The 23,828-nt window shown below is 42.2% G+C and overlaps 3 protein-coding genes across 3 annotated transcripts; all 3 read right to left on the reverse strand.

Annotated features, from left to right (window-relative positions):
* Positions 1 to 6,931: 6,931 nt before the first annotated feature.
* LOC135770230 (olfactory receptor 1-like) lies at positions 6,932 to 11,060 on the reverse strand. The gene is made up of 5 exons (XM_065279961.2): positions 10,130 to 11,060; positions 7,638 to 7,778; positions 7,403 to 7,550; positions 7,042 to 7,275; positions 6,932 to 6,974 (listed from the first exon to the last, which is right to left on the reverse strand). The coding sequence occupies exons 1-5, from the start codon at positions 11,058 to 11,060 to the stop codon at positions 6,932 to 6,934; spliced, it is 1,497 nt and encodes a 498-aa protein (XP_065136033.2).
* A 3,850-nt stretch (positions 11,061 to 14,910) lies between these two features.
* On the reverse strand, positions 14,911 to 15,987 carry LOC135770425 (olfactory receptor 1-like). Its single transcript, XM_065280121.1, has one exon. It carries the CDS (start codon positions 15,985 to 15,987, stop codon positions 15,052 to 15,054), a length of 936 nt encoding a protein of 311 aa, XP_065136193.1. The 3' UTR covers positions 14,911 to 15,051.
* A 5,818-nt stretch (positions 15,988 to 21,805) lies between these two features.
* On the reverse strand, positions 21,806 to 22,741 carry LOC135770426 (olfactory receptor 52J3-like). The gene has a single exon (XM_065280122.1). The coding sequence runs from the start codon at positions 22,739 to 22,741 to the stop codon at positions 21,806 to 21,808; it is 936 nt and encodes a 311-aa protein (XP_065136194.1).
* Positions 22,742 to 23,828: the final 1,087 nt, after the last annotated feature.

The following is a 23,828-nucleotide window of genomic DNA, read 5'->3' on the forward strand; positions in this document are numbered from 1 at the left end:
CAAATGTGTAGGAGATGACACTCAGTGTATATGTATAAGAGATGACACAAATGTGAAAGTCAATATGTATAAAAGAAGACACTCTGTGTTCGTGGTGATGTATGCGAGGAGGAGACAACACAGGCGAGACAGGCTCAACGGAATCCCTTCGGGAAAGGCTCAGAGTGGGAAACACAGCACAGCCGTAGAACGTCCACTTGCACATCCGAAATCCTCTGAGATGAAATCCTGGCGGGGCACAGAGAGAGAGAGAGGCGGTCAGAGTCTTCAGCAGAGTCTGTGCTGGACAGCGCACAGCGGCAGTCCGAGTCTTACGCAGAATTACGCGCCCGAGAGCGCACTGCTGCTGGACAGCGCAAGTGGTAGACTGGCGCTCGGAGAATCCACAGACAGAGAGTACACAGAGGCTTGACGGTGACACACCACTCGGGAGAGACTGACAGCGGGGCGGGGAATCTAAAGGGGTAAAGGCAGCAGAGAGCACGGTGAGTAATCCAAAATCGAGAACAAGAGACAGAAACTAAAACACGACAGGACTAGAACTAGACAAGCTAGCGGGCAGGTACATACAAAGACGAACTTGCAAAGAACAGAGGAAACGAGGGGAATTTAAATCAAACCGGATGGGCAAATAATAAGGATCAGGTGTGGGACGCCGGTGAGAAGAGTCGGAGATAATGAGGTCACCAGGTGGAAGGCGCGCACGTGTGGAGCTGTCAAAACATAAACACAACACAACACATGGTGAAACAAAGACAAAGCGGCCAATAAGACCGAAATCATGACAGGACTCCCCCCCCACGACCGCCACCGGGCGGTCCATGAGGAGGCTCACCCCGTCGCCGGCGGAGATCCTCTATCAGCCCAGGGTCCAGGATGTCCCGGGCCGGTACCCAACACCTCTCCTCCGGACCATATCCTTCCCAGTCAACGAGATATTGAAATCCCCTACCCCGGCGACGCACATCCAGTAAAGACTTAACTGAATACACAGGGGCACCATCTATAAGCTGAGGGGTGGGAGGGGTGGGGGCAGAGGGAACAGGATTAAGGTGGGAAAAATACACAGGCTTCAGTTTAGACACATGAAAAACTGGATGAACCCGACCGAGTGCTGGGGGCAATCTGAGCCTGACCGTCACGGGATTAATAACCTTAACAATGCTGTATGGCCCAAGGAATCGTGGAGCCAGCTTGCGAGAAAGCTCACGGAGAGGTAAATCCTTGGACGAAAGCCATACTTTCTGCCCACAGATAAAACGGGGCGCGGTTCTACGGTGACGGTCGGCCGCGGCTTTGGTTCGTCTGGAAACCTGGCGTAATGTAAATCTAGCCTTTCTCCAGGTGCGTTTGCAACGACGGACAAAAGCTAGCGCAGACGGAACCACCGCATCAGGTTCCTGTGATGGGAATAAAGGGGGCTGAAACCCCATGGACGCCTCAAAAGGGGACATGTTAACCCTCTGGGGTCTAAGGGGTTTTTAGGGCCCTGGGGAAGTTTTGACATGCACTGACATTTGTGTTTTTTTCAGTTGCTTGAAAACATATTAATGGCAAAAGTCTCATAACACTGTGTTCATCACAAACTGGGCTACAATATCATATAATCAACATGTATGTACATGTTTGTATTTTTGAGAGAAAAATGTTTATGCGTGGTTTTTGAAAAAGCAAAATTTTTAAGTCACTGATATAACTCCACAAAACTCATTCTAAACATGTTTTCCCAAGACTTTCCAAACTGGATCTAGTAGTCTAGAGTTTTTTCTTCAAAATTATGTGAAAATCATATGGCCTACTCAATCACATAAAGCAAGATATTGATTTACAATTTCTAAGACACTTTTGCTTGAGTGAGGCTGTATGCGTGGAGGCGGGAAAGCTCCTGAATAATCAGTGATTGACAGCTGAGAGACAAAAGAATTGAATAATGAGCCTTGTGGGGATGTTCAACAGTAACTACCTCTGTAGTAAAACCATGATAAGGTTTACTTTTCAATATATATATATATATATATATATATATATATATATATATATATATATATATATATATATATATATATATATATATATTTCTATTGAAATATTTTCTATTCATTTCACAAGTATAAGTTACCTTTTAAAATCCATGGTAGCCTAATCCTGGTAAAGATACTGTTTGGCCATCGTAAAATGAACACACTTCAACCCAGGGTTAGTGTTTGGTTGGCCAGCGAGAGGTTTACTTTTGTGCAGTAAAAAGCTCAAAAGAACAACTGCCTATCGTTGTCTGGACTCTTATTTGTGTTTTTGTAATCATTATAGTAGAAACACAACAAGGGACACGCGTGGTAAACTTATCAATGTTTGTTTACAGTCGCCGCCATTACCTCACGTGTTGATCATGAATGCAGTCCCAGATAGCAATTACATTTGGCCCGGATCCGTTTTAAGCCCCTTGCCTCCGTTTCTATCTCAGAGACGTTTTCTGATTGTGAACCAGATCCGTGCCAGATAGAGGTTTCAGCTTAAACATCAGTTCAGTATTTATATCATTTTACAGATCTGGCCCAGATCACTTTTCCCAAAGATAACCGAAAGACATTAGCTGTGTCTGACACTGATTTGGTCCAGATCTGCAATTCGAATCTGAGCCGATACGGATGATCAGGCGGTGCTGAATCAGCGCTGGATCGGCGCTGGTACATATCCGCAACAACCCGTAATAACAGACCAGAAACGGCTTCGGCCTGTTGTGCGTTTGGACCCAGGAACGAGTCCGGCTCTATCGTTTTGCGGTTGCGGTCCTGTTCCGTTACAGTGTCCAGTGGCTATCTGGGGTGAACGTGTGCACACGCGAGTGATACTGTGTTTAATAAACTTGCTGTGCGGAGATATGCGCTTAGACGCAACTAAATAAGGATTGTACTGTTTGCAATCGCGTATTTTATAAGAATACCAAAAAGCGCGTCGAGTTTCCTGACTCGCGTGTTTGTGTATGTGCGTTCCAATCGCGTGAACTGTTTGACGGAAGAACAAAGAAAACACTCGCGTCTGGAGATACTGACACACATACGCAAGGAAATAAGGATTTAGATGTCATGTTTGGTGCAATCGGATGGAACCACAAGGAATGGAGAGACTGGATTGTGGATTGCATATCCATTGACTGCAGGAGGCACGAGTCATGCATATGGATGTTTCTGCTCATTCACTTCAATGGCGCGGGGGTGTGGCGATCCGATCTCATTACAGATAATGAGGTAACTGGCGAAATACGGTACTTCTCCTCCTTCTCATACAGTTTACACCGAATGACAATATCTGTTTTCAATATCACTTACATCATTTAAAAGGAGACATTCCAAGCATTATGTAGACATTTATCTTTTGTTTCTACGACAAGTATTCGTTAAATAACAGTTTATTTTTCTGACGCGTTTGTGAAAGGACTTCACTGAGGGAGAGAGAACAGAACGTGCATCATGTTTATTTTCTTAATTTTGCGAAAAGCACAACATTCTGTTTTTATTGGGAGTGGACAGAAAAAAACTAGACACTTTAACGTTTTAAATGATGTATAAATCATATCTGTATGTCAAAAATCAGCAGAGTAATTTAAGCCTCTTTGCGGAGTGATTGAAAAATAAAGAGTTTGCGGCGCCCGCGCCACCGTCGACCCCAGAGTGTTAAGGGAAGAAACAGGGAGAGAATTATGGGTGTATTAAACCCAGGGTAACTGTTGGCACCAGGAGCTCGGATATTGCGATGTCAGACAGCGGAGTGCTCTACCTAAATCTTGGTTAGCCCGTTCACATTGCCCGTTGGTCTGAGGATGATACCCTGAAGACAAGCTAGCTGTGGAGCCTATTTGTCTACAAAATTCCTGCCAGAAACGAGAAATAAACTGAGGACCCCTATCTGAAACAACGTCTGTGGGCAGACCATGTAAGCGAAAGACGTGCTCGATCATAACCTGGGCAGTTTCCTTAGCAGTGGGCAATTTGGGCAAAGGGACAAAGTGAGCCGCCTTGGAGAAGTGGTCGACAATGGTCAAAACTACAGTGTTTCCCTTAGAACTAGGCAAATTGGTTACAAATTCGATGGCGATATGTGACCAAGGACGAGAGGGAATGGGTAATGGTTTAAGCAGACCAATGGGGGCTTGATGAGAGGCCTTATTACGGGCACAAACCTGACAGGCTTACACAAACTGTCTGACATCGGGACCCATAGAGGGCCACCAAAAACGCTGACGTACGGTAGCCAACGTTCTCCGAACCCCCGGATGGCAAACAAACTTGGACTCGTGACCCCACCGGATGACCTCGGAGCGAAGTGCATTCGGAACCCACAATCAACCCACTGGGCACCCCTCTGGCACTTCCCCCTCCCGGCCGGCCCGTCTCACCCGTTGTTCTATTCCCCAGCGCAGGGCACCCACCACCCGCCCCTCCGGGAGGATGGTTTCGTCCCCAGCAGAACCGGGGCTTTCGAACAAACGAGAGAGAGCATCGGGCTTTGTATTCTTGGAACCGGGCCGGTACGAGAGGGTGAAGTTGAATCTGTCAAAGAAGAGCGCCCAACGAGCCTGACGAGAAGATAACCTCCTGGCTGAACGGATGTATTCGAGATTCTTATGATCCGTCCAGACCAGGAAGGGCTCCGAGGTCCCCTCTAACCAGTGACGCCACTCACCCAAAGCCAGTCTGACCGCCAGCAGCTCCCGATTGCCTATGTCATAATTTCGCTCTGCTGGGTTTAACCGATGGGAGAAGAAGGCACAGGGATGCACCTTGCCATCCTTTGCAGACCGCTGAGACAAAACGGCGCCTACCCCGACATCCGAAGCATCCACCTCCACAATAAATTGAGCAGCCGGATCTGGAATAGAGAGAACAGGAGCAGAGATAAACCGGGACTTTAAATTATCAAAGGCCTCCTGAGCACTGGAATTCCAGACAAACCTCTCCTTAGTGGAAGTGAGAGCAGTAAGAGGTTGAGCAATCTGACCATAATTTCTGATAAACCGCCGGTAAAAATTGGCGAAACCCAGAAATCTTAATAAATCCTTACGGGAGTCGGGGACTGGCCATTCGGCCACCGCTTTGATCTTGGCTGGGTCAGGACGGATCTCACCGGGGGCAAAAACAAAACCCAGGAACGAAACTGACTTACGATGGAATTCGCACTTCTCCGCCTTGACATACAGCTTATTCTCTAACAACCGGCGTAAGACTCGGCGGACATGCTGAGTGTGTTCCTGCATAGAGGGAGAAAAGATGAGAATATCATCTATGTACACAAAGACAAACTTGTTAATCATGTCTCTCAGCACATCATTGACCAGAGTCTGGAAGACAGAGGGGGCGTTACAAAGGCCGAACGGCAGAACGCAGTACTCAAAGTGTCCGGTAGGGGTGTTAAAGGCTGTCTTCCATTCATCTCCCTCTCTTATTCGCACCAGATGATAGGCGTTGCGTAAATCTAGCTTAGTAAAGAACTGCGCCCCCTGCAGGAGCTCAAACGCAGTAGACATTAAAGGAAGGGGGTACCTATTCTTAACAGTAATGTCATTTAAACCCCTATAATCAATACAAGGGCGCAGGGAGCCGTCCTTCTTGCCAAAGAAAAACCCCGCCCCTGCGGGCGAGGTGGAGGGACGGATGAGACCGGCACGCAGGGCTTCATTGATATACTGGTCCATAGCCTCTCTCTCAGGACCCGATAAAGAATAAAGTCTACCCTTAGGCGGAGAAGTGCCGGGGAGGAGTTCAATAGCACAATCATATGGCCGGTGAGGAGGAAGGGAGGTGGCCCGGGCTTTACTAAACACCTGAGCGATATCCGCATACTCCGCTGGGACTCCGGTCAAATCGACCGCCGGAACCTGAGGAAGAGAGAGAACAGAACCAGAAACAGCAGAACCAAGACAAAACACATGACAAGACTGAGACCAAGACAAAATGACACTATGCTGCCAATCAACGTGAGGGTTGTGCTGCGCTAGCCAACCATGCCCTAAAATAATGGGAGATAGAGAAGCATGAAGAATATGCAACACAATCTCCTCACGATGATTACCAGACACAGAGAGACTCACAGGGGGGGTGCAATGTGTGATCCGCGCCATCTGCTGCCCCTTAAGGGACCAGACTTCCAAAGGGGATTGGAGAGGGACAGCCGGGACACCCCAGGCGCGAACCAGCGCTTCATCAATGAAGTTGCCCTCCGCACCAGAGTCGAGAAGGGCGGTGGATGGATGATCACGCCCAGCGAAGGACAGCATGACGGGGAGCTGGGTGCTGGAGACAGGGGAGAGTTTAGAAGATGTAGCGCCCACCAGGACTCCCGGACTCACTGGTGGGCAGCGGCTTTTAACGGGCAGGTCCTAGCAAAATGTCCGGGTTTCCCGCAGTAGAGGCAGAGGGCATTCTGCAGCCGCCTCTCTCTCTCTCTCTGTGACAGGCGCATGCGCCCCAGTTGCATAGGCTCAGGCTCGATAGGTGGTGAGATCGAGGAAGAGGATGACACCGTGGGCTCGTCCATGATGACCCGCTGGCGGAGAGAGCGGCGCTGATTACGAAGTAGCCTCCGGCCCTCGACCCGGAGAGCTAAATCAATTATGGCCTCTAGAGAGGGAGGAAGATCATGGACCGCGATCTCGTCCTGGAGAGCATCAGACAGCCCCTCAACGAACTGCGCACGAAGAGCCGCTTCATTCCAGTGGCAGGCAGCCGCTAAGGTCTTGAATTCTATGGCGTACTCGGTGACTGTGTGTCTTCCCTGAACCAAGCGAGCCAACCGAGCCGCGGCGGCGTCCCCGCTCACTGAGCGGTCGAAGAGCTTCTCCATCTCTTCGCGGAATTCGTCGAAGGACCGGCAACAAGGATCACGGCATCCCAGACGGCCGTAGCCCAGTCATGTGCCTTTCCGACCAGAAGGGTGATTACGTACGCCACTCGGGTGCGCTCAGAGGAATAGCGGCGTGGCTGGAGTGCAAATACCAAGGAGCATTGTGAAAGAAACGCTCGGCAGGAGGCTGGATTGCCATCATACGGTGGTGGGGCTGAGGCATGAGGCTCCGTCTCAAACTGCTGACTGGTCTGTGAGGTGTTCTGCTGAACCTGGTCAAGACGGGAGGAAAGGTCGGACATGCGCGTGGATAAATCCTCGACCTCCTGTGAAGTGGTGGTGAGACGGGCCGAGTGTTGGCCTAACCATGAGCCTTGCTGAGAAAGTGCCTTCCGGAGCGCGTCAACCTCCGCGGGATCCATAACTGGCAAGTTCGTCCTGTTAGGAACGACAAACACAAGGATCCCAGCGCAGAGGTGTTTATTCAAATGTGTAGGAGATGACACTCAGTGTATATGTATAAGGGATGACACAAATGTGAAAGTCAATATGTATAAAAGAAGACACTCTGTGTTCGTGGTGATGTATGCGAGGAGGAGACAACACAGGCGAGACAGGCTCAACGAAATCCCTTCGGGAAAGGCTCAGAGTGGGAAACACAGCACAGCCGTAGAACGTCCACTCGCACATCCGAAATCCTCTGAGATGAAATCCTGGCGGGGCACAGAGAGAGAGAGAGGCGGTCAGAGTCTTCAGCAGAGTCTGTGCTGGACAGCGCACAGCGGCAGTCCGAGTCTTACGCAGAATTACGCGCCCGAGAGCGCACTGCTGCTGGACAGCGCAAGTGGTAGACTGGCGCTCGGAGAATCCACAGACAGAGAGTACACAGAGGCTTGACGGTGACACACCACTCGGGAGAGACTGACAGCGGGGCGGGGAATCTAAAGGGGTAAAGGCAGCAGAGAGCACGGTGAGTAATCCAAAATCGAGAACAAGAGACAGAAACTAAAACACGACAGGACTAGAACTAGACAAGCTAGCGGGCAGGTACATACAAAGACGAACTTGCAAAGAACAGAGGAAACGAGGGGAATTTAAATCAAACCGGATGGGCAAAATAAGGATCAGGTGTGGGACGCCGGTGAGAAGAGTCGGAGATAATGAGGTCACCAGGTGGAAGGCGCGCACGTGTGGAGCTGTCAAAACATAAACACAACACAACACATGGTGAAACAAAGACAAAGCGGCCAATAAGACCGAAATCATGACACAAAAGTAATTATTGAATTGAATAATATATTTACCACATAAAAAAGTACATTGTAATATGTATTAAAAACTTAAAACAGTGAGTTTTGAACAATATTTACTATTATTTTGTGATTGCTCAAAATGTGTCCCACATATTCGCCACCACCGTCAGATATTTATAAAAAGCAATAAAATCAGATAACTACAGGGTCAACTGCATTCCTGAGGACCCCATTTTCAAACCTTCAGCTCTATTGCAATCTTCAAGATCACTCAAGCTCCTGTATGTTTGCTATTTTCTCTTAAACTTGTTCATATTTTTGGACACTGCTACTGTGACAACCATAACATGTCAACACCGTCATCTTTGTAAAAAAATATTAGATTAGATTATGAAATAAATGTATCATTTTTAAGAAGAGGTCTGTAGTAGCTAGCAACAGAGGGGTAACAAGATGGCTAATGTGAACAACTCATCTATTTTTTTAATCTAGGTTTTTGTCACCACCGTCAGATGTCACCACCGTCAGGTTTTTTGTCTTTTCTGTCAGGTTTTATGTATTTTCGGAAGTTATGATTTGATATTTGTTCATCACAGTGCTCAGGATTGTTATTTTTTGGACCAAATATTTACATAAAGTTTAAGCAAGAAGCCCTTGACTTAAGTGGTAAATATTTTGGAATAATGAGGCCAATGTCACCACCGTCAGATTAGTGTCACCACCGTCAGACAGAGTTTTATTTGTTTTAAATGAATATGCTTACAATATGTTTCTTCAGTGCTGTTGAGTTATTAAATTAATAGTCTCTATTAATACAAAAATATATTTATTATATAAAAAATCATTACTTTTTCTATTTAGGCTTAAAGTAAATGTTGTATGAGTAATAACTGGAAAAACGCCTATTTTATGAAAAAAATACGAACAGGGGAGGTTGCACCGGTAAATTGCTGAACAGCCAAGATCTTGGTCTATAATGATATACCTTCAGATTTTGTAATTTAACTAATTTTTTTTTCAAAATTTAAACCCGTTTTATCCAAATTCCCAAGAATCACTGTTCTAATGGAATATGGCCCAAAACACACTACGGTGTATTGGGTTTTGTTGGTCTCTAATGGTATGTATTGGTTCTATGTATTGGTTCTAATGGAATATATATTGGTTCTAATGGAATATGGCACAAAACACACTACAGTGTAGTGGTTTTATTGTTAAAAGCTAATGTTCCTATTGGTATTTTAATGGAAACCATTCAAATTTTCTGTAATGGTTTTATAGTTTTTTTCAGCAGGGCTGATACTGTATTAAAGATGAATGTATAATAACTGATTAAAAAGCTAAATGTACAACTTTCAGTAAATAACTATGTACATGGTTAGGATGTTTGCGTTGTAATAATGTACATTGTAACTTCAGATATAAAAACGAAGATGAAGTGATGTTTTATCATTAAAATCTGATAACGTCCATTGATTTAATAGAATGTTTGGGTATACCAACATGGGGGTGTGGTGGCTTCACAATTGTGACAACATGCGCAATCCAGTCATTTATATATCAGTGATTCGGACACACCTGTTTAGACTGTGCGCTTTAAACAATGCACTTAGATCATTAAAATAGGGCCCATAGATACACTTTAATAATTCCCTCGGAGAGCAGATTAACAAAAAAAAGGTATTTTAAATACAAAAATTGGGTATGAAAAGATTCCAGTAGCCAATATTTGGATAAATGATTTAATGTTTTTATAAATCATATTAATTTGTATCTCTGATCTGGATTTATCACTCATTTATTGTCAAATTATATATTATATTCAAAATAAAAACATAAAAATCACATTCATGATAGTGCATATCAGTTAACACTGACAATGGAATACCTGCCATTCTGCATTCTGTATTGGTGATAATAATGGGAAACGGTCCCTGGATTTGAAACAGCACAAAACTTTTATCAATGCATATACACTGCTTATACATGTCATTGTCATGCTTATACACAACCCAAAAACTGCCTAAAATTAACTTTACACTGAGATTCTCCTTTAAAGACTTTCATCAAATGTTTTTGTATTTCGTGGTTGTTTAGTCCATAAACAACTGGATTCAACAGAGGTGGCACTAAAAAAATTAGCATCCCCATAATCTTTTGCAGATTTGAATTAATATTGGAGAACCTGTGGGACAGTACATAGAAAATCATAACTATTTCATATATGATGAAGATAGCCAGTTGAGCAAGACAGGTGTTGATGGCTTTGCTCTTTGCTTCAGATCTTTTTGAGGTCAAACATGTGAGCAATATTTTTACATATGAAAATCCTTGAATCGAAATAGTAAAAACTTGCATTAATGCAGTTAACCATAGGCCATAAATGTTATTAACTGTGGTATCGCTACAGGTGAGCTTAAGGAGAGAGGGGTTATCACAAAACAAACTTACAATGTGAGACCTGCATCTAGAATGCATTCCCTGCAACGAGAACAACACGCCAATAAATGAAAGATCAAGACCCCACACAAGAGCAATAATTCCCATCACAACCTTTGGTGTCATGATAGCATTGTATCGCAGTGGCATACAAATGGCAACGTAACGATCAAAAGCCATGGCAGCCAGGATGAACAAGATGCAGTTCCCATACATGTGAATTAAGAAAGCCTGAAACACACAGAGAGGATAATATGTGTAGTTGGTTTCTGTTACGATGTCAGAAAGAAACTTGGGGAACATTGATGTGATACCAACAAGATCATTCAGGGGAAGACTGAACAGAATAAAATACATCGGCTTGTGGAGACTTTTATGCATCACAATGAGAAGCAACAGAGTCAGGTTGCAAAAAACACTAAACATGTAGATAAAGATGCCAATGAAAAATATGGGATATTTGGCTCCTGGAGGGATAGAAAGCGGATCCATGGTCAGCTCAAATCTGACGATGATGGATAAGTTCTCCATTACGACTCTGTAGTCTGTGGAAATAGAGAACATTTTCTTTAACTTTAAATTGAAAAATACTCAGAAAAGTTGTCTTACTCACCTTATGCATTACAATAGACCACAGTCAACTGAGCAAGCACAGTGAGACACACTTGTCTTATATGAATCTAAATGACGTCACCATACAGCATTAGCCCAGACTGTCAGGGGAAAATGACTCGTACATTTATAGATCTATAATATGTAGATTGCCATTGTAATTGTTTAATCGTGTGATTTGTGAAAACTGATCAAATTATTTAGAAGTAGTTTAAATGAATAGGGGCTGCAGCAAAACACAAACAAGCCATTCATCAGTTTACACACAACCAGTATAAACGTTTAGAGTCACTGGACTGCAATGTTTCTCATAATCTTAAACCTTTAAAATCTTTTAATTTGAAGGTATACTAACTCAGTCAACACGTGAGATCACACAAGATCACAGTGACTCCACATCATTCTCATACCATGATAGTTCACAGTGTGTGCTATATGTGAGCTCATTGGGATTTCAAAATGTTGAGCAGGTTAAAAGGAGGCAATACAACACAAGGGGGGCATTCTACTTCCTATATCTCATTAGGAAAAGATGGATACTGGTGGATCACAGTGAAATCACACCGTTCTCATACTGTGATAATCACAGTGTGAGCTATATGTGAGCTCATTGTGAATTCAGAATGTTGAGTTCATGGTATGAGCTTACTGTGAGCGTGTCATGACCTCACATTGTGACCATGATGAGTAATCAGTGATAGGGCCTAAATTTAATCCTATGATCATTCCTATAATATTTCTTAGAAACTACTTAGCCCTGGTTGTAGATTTGCGGTAATAAAGAATGCATAAAAATGTACTAGTAGTGTCAATAATTTCGATTCACGCAGAACAAATACAAATGAGACTGTCCTCCAAAAATAACAACCTAATAGTTTGTTTGTGCAAGCACATTATTGCGACGTCAGGGTGCGTGTAAGGGATAAATTGCCCTCTAGCAGCCAGCAGCTTATACAACCTGTGGTAACGTTTTAATGTTTTTTGCCTTATACGTCAGATTAGCCGCATTTCATTTTCTGCATTTGTGTATGTAGAAATAGTTTCATAAACATTTATGGTTTTAAAGATATTTTGGAGCATCTAACCCCATCCCAAGTCAATAGAAATACATACTGTATAGTGTGTCCATATAAACGCACAGCACTATCTTATACTTTATCTCTTCATAAAGAATCTCCCTGAACCTTTTACAAACTTCCCCTATATACCAATACATTTACATTTGCATTGTTTGCATGGTTATCACTCCAAAAGGTTTAAGCCAAATTCAACCAACTTTATAGTTATGAGACATAGGGCCCTATCATACACCCAGCACAATGCAGCGCAATGCACGACACAAGTGTCTTTTTCTAGTTTCAACACACCACAATTATCATTTTCACGTTAAGCACCACGTTGTTTAAATAGCAAAAATAGTTGTTTCTTGTCTTAAAACGAGGTGTGTTTAGGCACATTGTTGGTGCATTGCTGATAGCCTGACGTTGTCATACTCAATTCTAGTCAAAATTTGAGTTTGATACCACTCCATTGGGCTGTGATTATGGGGCGTGTTTCAACCGAACCAGGACAAAAAATGCCTCTGCACTCAATTGGATAGACCTTCAACCAATCAGAGCAACCGAGTGTGTGACGTATGTTGAAATGGCATCTGTCCTTTCTGCAGCCTGACCTAAACTGCATATGTCATGTCGCTACAATGAGACTAACATTATGATTGTACTAAGTCTGGGTTAGCGAACGTACATTGACACCTACTATGTTTACAACAATTCATTCATATCTCGACATAGTAAATAACTCACAAAGTCATACAGTCAGACTATCTCTTACCATTTGTAAGTAAGATAAACTTTATCCACGTGATTCCGAAAAGGAGCTGACAACGACCGCTAGTTATATCCACGTTGTTGTGCACGCCGCGTTGCCCATTTTCATTGTGTCCCATCTTCTTACAGTGACCATTGGATATAGTGAGATGAGAACCTTTTTAAGTAATGCTTTTCGAAACACTCGCAGCACTGTCTGAGTGCTAAAACGTTTGGCTCTCCACACGTTTGTAAATTCTCTATCTCCTGTTTGTTACAAATAAAGTATTTTTACAGTACAACTTTTCTTGCATATTTGTAAATCATTTTTTGAGATTAATATGATCATGTAGGACAGGGTTCCCCAAATCTTACCCTGGAGGGCCGGAGCACTACGGAGTTTAGGTCCAACCCTAATCAAACTTACCCACCTGTGATTTTCTAGTGATCATGAAGACCTTGATTAGCTTGCTTAGGTGTGTGTGATCAGGGTTGGAGATAAACTCTGCAGTCCTCCGGCCCTCCAGGGTAAGATTTGGGGAACCCTGATGTATAGGCTATCCATTTAAAGCAATTAAAAGCCTGCTATTTTTACTTTCATGACTGAAAGAAAATGACATTTTAAAAGGTTTTAATACAAAAATAACAATTTCAAAACAATTTTTAACAACAATCTTAAACTGGTGGTCTTCATCCTCTGTTTAGTTTTTCAGTTTACAAATTCCGCAATCTCAATAGGGAATCGGCATGGTGCGAGCGCATCTGACTTTTAAAGGGGATGAGAGCTGAGTCTCTCGTTGGTTTATTGCACGTTACACCCAAAACACACCCATTACTCATAATGAGAATAGGAACAACCCTTTTAGGCTGTGCTCAAACCATTTTCCCATCATTAAATTATCAAGAGTGGATTTGGACTCACCCATTTACTGCTCAAAGATACACTTTAATCATTTCCTTAGAGAGCAGATTAACCAAAAGTTATTTAAAATCAAGGCTTTGGACCGGTTCATGGAACGAAAATGAAAACCAGAAACTTTTGATGTTTTGCAAGGAACAGAAACGAAACAAGAAACTTTCCAAAAATATATGTTCTGGAACAGAAACGTTTATTGAAAATAATGGTAACCGGTTAATACTTTGACAAGATTTCTGTGCAATATGACTCGGTGAAGTTCACTTCCGGTTGTCGTTGACTCATCAGAGAAATGAGAAGCTTGCCACCAGCAAGTAGCCTACTCAAGCCCAAATGCTCAATTATAAGAGGTAAATATTGTAGGCTACCAAGTATCTCAAGATGTTTGTTTTTTAATACTAATTAGTGGTGTAATGGATCGCAGTTGATATGTGATCAACTGCAATCCGTTGACTGTTTATGCTGCATCTTCTTCCCAAAGTGCCGTTTGGAATTCGTCCTCCGTCTATGTGTGTGCGCGTGTTTAAGTGGACTCAACAAATGAAGGCATGTCAGAATTACAGTTATGCCGCATACATAATGCAGTCTTTTTTAATGTTTGATGACAAGATAGAGACTTAAGGAAAATATGTACACTAATAATTTAAGTTTAATGTCCTAATGATCAGCTTACATGGAACTTTATTAACCGATTCGGGAACTTAATTTTTTTGTTCTAACCGGTTTAGGAACGTCAACTTTAGGGTTGAACCAAAAACCAGAACTGTTTAAATACTGTTTCTGTTCGGAACAAACCAATTGGGAAAAATTCTGGCTCAAAGCCCTGTTTTAAATACAAAAATTATGACATTACTAGAATCTTTTAATACACAGTCAATATTAAGATAAATTATTTAATGTTTTTATATATCATATTAATTTGTATCTCTGATCTGGATTTATCACTCATTTATTGTCAAAGGATATATTATATTCAAAATAAAAACATAAAAATCACATTCATGATAGTGCATATCAGTTAACACTGACAATGGAATACCTGCCATTCTGCATTCTGTATTGGTGATGATAATGGGAAACGGTCCCAGGATTTGAAACAGCACAAAACTTTTTTACATGCATATACACTGCTTATACATGTTATTGTCATGCTTATACACAACCTAAAAACTGCCTAAAATTAACTTTACACTGAGATTCTCTTTTTAAAGACTTTCATCAAATGTTTTCGTATTTCATGGTTGTTTAGTCCGTAAACAACTGGATTCAACAGCGGTGGCACTAAAAAAATGAGCATCCCCATAATCTTTTGCAGATTTGAATTAATATTGGAGAACCTGTGGGACAGTACATAGAAAATCATAACTATTTCATATATGATGAAGATAGCCAGTTGAGCAAGACAGGTGTTGATGGCTTTGCTCTTTGCTTCAGATCTGCTTGAGGCCAAACATGTGAGCAAAATTTTCACATATGAAAATCCTTGAATCGAAATAGTAAAAACCTGCAGTAATGCAGTTAACCATAGGCCAAAAATGTTATTAACTGTGGTATCGCTACAGGTGAGCTTAAGGAGAGAGGGGTTATCACAAAACAAACTTACAATGTGAGACCTGCATCTAGAATGCATTCCCTGTAACGAGAACAACACAACAACTGATAAAAGATCAAGACCCCACACAAGAGCAATAATTCCCATCACAACCTTCGGTGTCATGATAGCATTGTATCGCAGTGGCATACAAACGGCAACGTAACGATCAAAAGCCATGGCAGCCAGGGTGAACAAAACAACGCCACCATACATGTGGAGTAAGAAAGCCTGAAACACACAGAGAGGATAATATGTGTAGTTGGTTTCTGTTATGATGTCAGAAAGAAACTTGGGGAACATTGATGTGATACCAACAAGATCATTCAGGGGAAGACTGAACAGAATAAAATACATCGGCTTGTGGAGACGTTGTTGTGACATAATGAGAAGCAACAGAGTCAGGTTGCAAAAAACACTAAACATGTAGATAAAGATGCCAATGAAAAATATGGGATATTTGGCTCCTGGAGGGATAGAAAGCGGATCCATGGTCAGCTCAAATCTGACAATGATGGATAAGTTCTCCATTACGACTCTGTAGTCTGTGGAAATAGAGAACATTTTCTTTAACTTTAAATTGAAAAATACTCAGAAAACAATAAGCAAAACATTTCATTAATGTTACTCACCTATGCATTACAATAGACCACAGTCAACTGAGCAAGCACAGTGAGACACACTTGTCTTATATGAATCTTAATGACGTCACCATACAGCATTAGCCCAGACCGTCAGGGGAAAATGACTCGTACATTTATAGATCTATAATATGTAGATTGCCATTGTAATTGTTTAATCGTGTGATTTGTGAAAACTGATCAAATTATTTAGAAGTAGTTTAAATGAATAGGGGCTGCAGCACAACACAAACAAGCCATTCATCAGTTTACACACAACCAGTATAAACGTTTAGAGTCACTGGACTGCAATGTTTCTCATAATCTTAAACCTCTAAAATCTTTTAATTTGAAGGTAATTTGTAGATTTGCGTAATAAAGAATGCATAAAAATGTACTAGTAGTGTCAATAATTTCGACTTCATGCAAAACAAATAAAAATGAGACTGTCCCCCAAAAAACAACCAAATAGTTTGTTTGTGCAAGCACATTATTATGACGTCAGGGTGCGTGTAAGAGATAAAGTGCCCTCTATGTGGCCAGCAGCTAATACAACCAGTGGTTACGTTTTAATGTTTTTTGCCTTATACGTCAGATTAGACATAGAAATAGTTTCATAAACATTTATGGTTTTAAAGATATTTTGGAGCATCTAAACCCATCCCAAGTCAATAGAAATGCATACTGTATAGTGTTTCAATATAAACACACAGCACTATCTTACACTACATCTCTTCATAAAGAATCTCCCTGAATCTTTTTTAAACTTCCCTTAAATACCAATACATTTACATTTGCATTGTTTGTATGGTTATCACTTTAAAAGGTTTAAGCCAAATCCAACCAACTTTATAGTTATATGAGACATAGGGCCCTATGCAGCGCAATGTGAGACACAAATGTCTTTTTCTAGTTTCAACACACCGCAATTATCATTTTCACATTAAGCACCACATTGTTTAAATAGCCAAAATAGTTGTTCCCTTTCAGTCAGTCACTATGGTGTCACGTTGTGACCGACGAATTGGGAACTCACTTAGAGAGACCAATCTGCTTCGTTTACTTCTAAAACGCCAATGAACTTGGCATTGAGATATTTGCATAATGCTGGCGCCGCCCCGCCAGTTGCGTATATAAGCAGCAGGTGCAAATTAGCTTTTTCGCTTCGAAAGCCGGCAGTATCTGCTACTGAGAAGCTACTCTACTCTGGTGGGAAACGATTTCTGAAGTTGGTTGGACTGGCAGTACCACAGCGGACGCTCGCAGTATTCCACGGCCCTGCATCTTTTTTGTTTTGAGTTTAGTGTATGCGTTGCTGATCCCTGTGCGCATCATCAACTAAGCATCTAGAGTGAATTTCCCTAAAAGAGTAATACGTAAAGCTCTGTGTCTTGTTAAAGACAGCCACCCCCTCGTATATCCGGAGATCAGCGTCCTTTTCAGGATGGCTATCGTCCGTGCGATCTTGGGTGCGGCAAGTACATGAGTCCAAAGGATGGTCACGAGCGTTGTCTCTCATGCTTGGGCATCGAGCATGCGGAGGCTGCGTTTGCTGGCGGTGCATGTTCTCACTGCGAGGAGATGTCCCTTTTGGATTTGCGCAGACGTCTGTCTTTTCTTCGGGAACGGCGTCCTCGTCCGGTGAGTGCTGAACGCCGCCACGGTACGGCTGTTAGGCTCTCTAAGGACGATCGGCGCATAACTGTGATGAGCCTGTCGGGGGATTCGTCTTCTGGCTCTCAGCCTTCTCTTCCTCAGCCGGCAGAGGTTCCAAGGGAGACTGTGGCGTCGTGTTCTAAGATGGCTGCCGAATCCATTGCGCCTCCCTCAGGATTCGCTTCGACGCAACAGCCGAGGGTGGGCCCCCTCTCTCCGAAGCTGACTCGGATGTCCTTCCTCCCTCTGGTCAGGTCGCGACGCCAGAGTTTGACCCAGAGATGGTGGCCGTGCTCGCTCGAGCGGCGGAGACCATAGGGTTAGAGTGGGTTAACACCCCTCAGCCCCAGCCGTCTCGCCTGGATTACTGGTTCTTTGGAGCTGCCCGGGCCTCACAGCCCTCTCCTCCCATTCCTTTCTTCCCTGAGGTGTACGAGGAGCTGTCAATACAAAGTACTACCATTTGGGCTGTCTCTCTCTCCCCGTGTGTTCACGAAAGTAGTGGAAGCGGGGTTAAAACCCCTGAGAGAGAGCGGTGTTCGCATTTTGGCTTACCTCGACGATTGGCTTATAATAGCGTATTCTTGGTAGACGCTTTGCGAACACAAAGACTTAACGCTTTGGCATCTCGCCCGTTTGGATCTCTTTTCTCGGTATGAACCTGGACTCGATCGATTTATTGGCGTGTTTAACAGAAGCGCGCATCCAGTCAATCCTGACTTGCCTCGACACGTTTCGAGGGAAGAACGCGGTCCCTCTGAAACAATTTCAGAAGCTCCTGGGTTATAAGGCAGCAGCCGCGGCTGTGACACTGCTTGGACTGCTCCATATGAGACCGCTTCAGCGTTGGCTTCACGATCGAGTCCCGAAGAGAGCGTAGCGTGCTGGCATTCATCGTGTAACCATTACACCTGCGTGTCGCCTAACATTCACCCCGTGGTCAGACCCCGCATTTCTTAGAGCAGGTGTGCCCATGAAACAGGTCTCTTGGCATGCTGTTGTACACACAGATGCATCTGACACGGGGTGGGGAGCCACGTACGACGGGCTTGCAGCCTCGGGGGTGTGGACAGCACCCCAGCTGCACTGGCACATCAACTGTCGCGAGTTGTGGGCTGTATATCTCGGACTTGTACGCTTCGCTACGGAGCTACGAGGGAAGGATGTATTAGTTCGCACCGATAATATTGCGACTGTTGCGTATATCAACTGTCAAGGTGGTTTGCGCTCTCGTAACCTGTTGCATCTCGCCCGTCATCTCCTCCTTTGGAGTCAGAAGCATCTGAGGTCCCTTCGTGCCATTCACATTCCGGGTTCACTCAACACAGCGGCATACGCGCTTTCCCGAGCTGCGGCCCCGACGGTTCAGCTAATTTGGAAGAAGTTCGGTCGTGATCTGTTTGCGTCGCCGGACAATACCCATTGTCGCCTGTTTTATTCACTAACCAAGAGCAGCCTCGGCGTGGATGCGCTGGTCTTGGTTACATATGTAACCCTCGTTCCCTGAAGGAAGGGAATGGAGACGTCACGTCCCGTCGTCACAGGGCTGCTCCCTTCTATTTACGGCCGGTCACACTTTCCGGCTTTCTCAGCGAAATGAAGCTAATTTCCCTATTTGCACCTGCTGCTTTTATACGCACCTGGCGGGGCGGCACCAGCATTATGCAGATATCTCAATGCCAAGTTCATTGGCGTTTTAGTAGTAAACGAAGCAGATTGGTCTCTCTAAGCGAGTTCCCAATTTGTCAGTCTCGACATGACGTCTCCGTTCCCTTCCTTCAGGGAACGAGGGTTACATACGTAACCGAGACGTTTCTTGTTTTAAAACAAGGTGTGTTTAGGCGCATTGTTGGCGCATTGTTGATAGCCTGACGTTGTCATACTCAATTCTAGTCAGAATTTGAGTCTGATACCACTACATTGGGCTGTGATTATGGGGTGTGTTTCAACCGAACCAGGACAAAAAATGAGCAACCGAGTGTATGACGTATGTTGAAATGGCATCTGTCCTTTCTGCAGCCTGACCTGAACTGCTTGTTATTTCTCTACAATGATTATGATTGTACTAAGTCTGGGTTAGCGAACGTACATCGACACCTACTATGTTTACACTATTTCATTCATATCTCAACGTTGTGAGTTATTTACTAAGTCATACAGCCACCATTTTACCATCTTACCATTTGTAAGTAAGATGAACTTCATCCACAGGCTTCCGAAAAGGAGCTTACAACGAACGCTAGTTATAATCCACATTGTCGTGCACGCCGAGTTGCCCATTTTCATTGTGTCCCATCTGCTTACAGTGACCATCGGAACCAGCTGATAAATTAAACTTTTGCCGAATCCTGTAGGAGGGACGGCAAAAACATCTTTCCGATCAACAAATGCCTTAATCGCGTTTCTCTGTTTTCTTTTAAAATCAATGTGCTGGCGTTATCTTGTAGAACAGACTCGATGGCAGAATCCACACAACTGGCAGCAGACATTTTGTTGTAAACAGATTTGACACAAGCGCTCTTTGGTGACATGGTTGATAACGTTACTGTTGATCATCTGTCCATCATCCTATAGAGCCCGCCCTGACAATTTGATTGGTCTGAATAGTTTTTGTTCGAGCGTAGTAGCACCACAACGGATTGACTCCAGACCAAACTTCCCGTCAGGAAATGTTGTGGGCTGGGCTATGTTCGGCTGGCACCCAGGCTAATTCTGAGGCATCTAAAATAGACTATGCCATTGACCAACTAAAACCTGGTCTAAAGTCTATGGGCAATGTTGTTTTTGTTATTTAATGAGTGCGTTAATAATATGCGCCTATATACGGGACGACAATGCATGTTTGCTTATCACACACGTGGATGCACAGCAGCACACAAACGGTTTTAAATATAAAAAAATTAAAGGATTAAAATATAAAATATTATTATTGAGTCTCTTGGACATAAATGAGAACTGATTATGAGACATTTGAAGGCGTTAAGAGCTGCCCTCGCCAGAAGCTTCAATATTGCATCTATTTTTAAATGTTTTTTTTTTTTATTCTACCCCACAGATTAATTGTATATGATGGCTTTATACCTGTGGATATGGTGAGATGAGAACCTTTTTTTAAGTAATGCTTTTAAAAACACACACGTTTCGGCTCTCCACACGTTAGTAAATTCTTTATCTCCTGTTTGTTACAAATAAAGTATTTTTACTGTACAAACCTTTTCTTACATATTTGTAAATAATTTTTTGAGATTAAACTGATCACGTAGGCTATCCATTTACAGCAATTAAAAGCCTATTAATTTTATTTCCATGACTGAAAGAAAATGACTTTTAAAGGTTTTAATACAAAAATAACAATTTCAAAACAATTTTAACAACAATCTTAAAATGGGGGTCTTCTTCCTCTGTTTAGTTTTATAGTTTACAAATTCCGCAATCTAAATAGGGATTTGGCATGGTGCGAGAGCATCTGACATTTAAAGGGGATGAGAGCTGAGACTCTCGTTGGTTTATTGCACGTTACACCCAAAACACACCCATTACTCATAACGAGAATAGGAACAACCCTTTTAGGCTGTGCACAAACCAATTTTCCCAGCGTTAAATAAGCAAGAATGGATTTGGACTCATTTAGACTGTGCGCTTTAAACATAGATCATTAAAATACTGCCCAAAGATACACTTTAATAATTTCCTCGGAGAGCAGATTAACAAAAAAAGGTATTTTAAATACAAAAATTATGACATTGGGTATGAAAAGATTCCAGTAGTCAATATTAAGATAAATGATTTAATGTTTTTATCAATCATATTAATTTGTATCTATGATCTGTATTTATCACTCATTTATTGTCAAATGATATATTATATTCAAAATAAAAACATAAAAATCACATTTATGATAGTGCATATCAGTTAACACTGACAATGGAATACCTGCCATTCTGCATTGGTGATAATAATGGGAAACCAGTCCCAGGATTTGAAACAGCACAAAACTTTTATCAGTGCATATACACTGCTTATACTATCATTGTCATGCTTATACACAACCTAAAAACCGCCTAAAATTAACTTTACACTGAGATTCTCCTTTTAAAGACTTTTATCAGATGTTTTCGTATTTCGTGGTTGTTTAGTCCATAAACAACTGGATTCAACAGAGGAGACACTAAAAAAATGAGCATCCCCATAATCTTTTGCAGATTTGAATTAACATACGAGAACCTGTGGGACAATATATAGAAAAGCATAGTTATTTCATATATGATGAAGATAGCCAGTTGAGCAAGACAGGTGTTGATGGCTTTGCTCTTTGCTTCAGATCTGCTTGAGGACAAGCAAGTAAGCAAAATCTTCACATATGAAAATCCTTGAATAGAAATAGCAATAACCTGCCCTAGTGCAGTTAACCATAGGCCAAAAATGTTGTTAACTGTGGTATTGCCACAGGTGAGCTTAAGGAGAGAGGGGTTATCACAAAACAAACTTACAATGTGAGACCTGCATCTAGAATGCATTCCCTGCAACGAGAACAACACAACAACTGATAAAAGATCAAGACCCCACACAAGAAAAATAATTCCCATCACAACCTTCGGTGTCATGATAGCATTGTAACGCAGTGGCATACAAACAGCAACGTAACGATCAAAAGCCATGGCAGCCAGGGTGAACAAAACAACACCACCATACATGTGGAATAAGAAAGCTTGAAACACACAGAGAGGATAATATGTGTAGTTGGTTTCTGTTACGATGTCAGAAAGAAACTTGGGGAACATTGATGTGATACCAACAAGATCATTCAGGGGAAGACTAAACAGAATAAAATACATCGGCTTGTGGAGACTTTGTTGTAACATAATGAGAAGCAACAGAGTCAGGTTGCAAAAAACACTAAACATGTAGATAAAGATGCCAATGAAAAATATGGGATATTTGGCTCCTGGAGGGATGTAAAGCGGATCCAGGGTCAGTTCAAATGTGACAATGATGGATAAATTCTCCATTACGACTCTGTAGTCTATAAAAAAAAGAGAATAATCTTAATTTTCGAAGAGTACTCATAAAACAGTAAGCAGAACATTTCATTTATGTTACTCACCTCATGCATTACAATAGACCACAGTCAACTGAACAAGCACAGTGAGACACACTTGTCTTATATGAATCTTAATGACATCACCATACAGCATTAGCCCAGACCGTCACGGAAAAAAATCCTTTTAACTTAAGCTTAAGCTATCAAAACTGATGACCTTTACTGAATAATGAAGAAAGCAGCTAGAAAGACCCCAAATCAAACTCAGATGGGACATTGCAGCTGTTTGTACTATTTGTTTGATAAGTGAAATATTACTTGGGTAAATCATGCAAAACACAATGATTCCTACACTCTAAAAAGAAAAGGTTCTAAAATGAACCTTTTGAAGTTCCTGGAGATTGCAACTGTGGGGGAACCTTTGAGGTTCATTTTTTAACCTTTTTAAAAAGGTTCCAATTAGAACCCTTTTTTGAAGGTGCTTTAAAGAACCAGCAGAGTTCCTTTTCGAACCTTCTTCTGGACATTATAATAATTATTATTATTATTATTGTTATTACTATTATTATTATTATTATTATTATATTATTATTAATTACTACATTACACTTTTTTATAACAGACACAACATCATGATACTTCATTAAATGTTTATTGCATACATAACATGACAGCACTTTAAACAAACAGGCTAAAGACAAAACATTCTCTAAAAAACAACCTTAATATTTCAGTCAATCATTCAACAATTTAATTCAACATTTAACAGAATGTAAATGAATATATCATTGATATATGTAAGAAATAATTGACGACAGGCCATTGAATTATAAGAAAATAATGCACACCCAAGGTGGTAATGTGGCATGACGCGAAGCGGGTTGCCCTTACACCGCGGGTGTGCATTATTTTCAAATAATTCAAAGGACCGCAGTCAATTATTCCGCTTATACCACAGTTACCACAAACATTTCTCTGCTGCCTATTTTTAAGACATTTGACAAGTTAGGTGTGCGGTTATCGAAAAATAATGCATGCTCGTGGAACATTTCTCA

This window comes from Paramisgurnus dabryanus, chromosome 8, assembly GCF_030506205.2.
Source record: "Paramisgurnus dabryanus chromosome 8, PD_genome_1.1, whole genome shotgun sequence".
In the NCBI taxonomy this organism is placed as follows: domain Eukaryota; kingdom Metazoa; phylum Chordata; class Actinopteri; order Cypriniformes; family Cobitidae; genus Paramisgurnus; species Paramisgurnus dabryanus.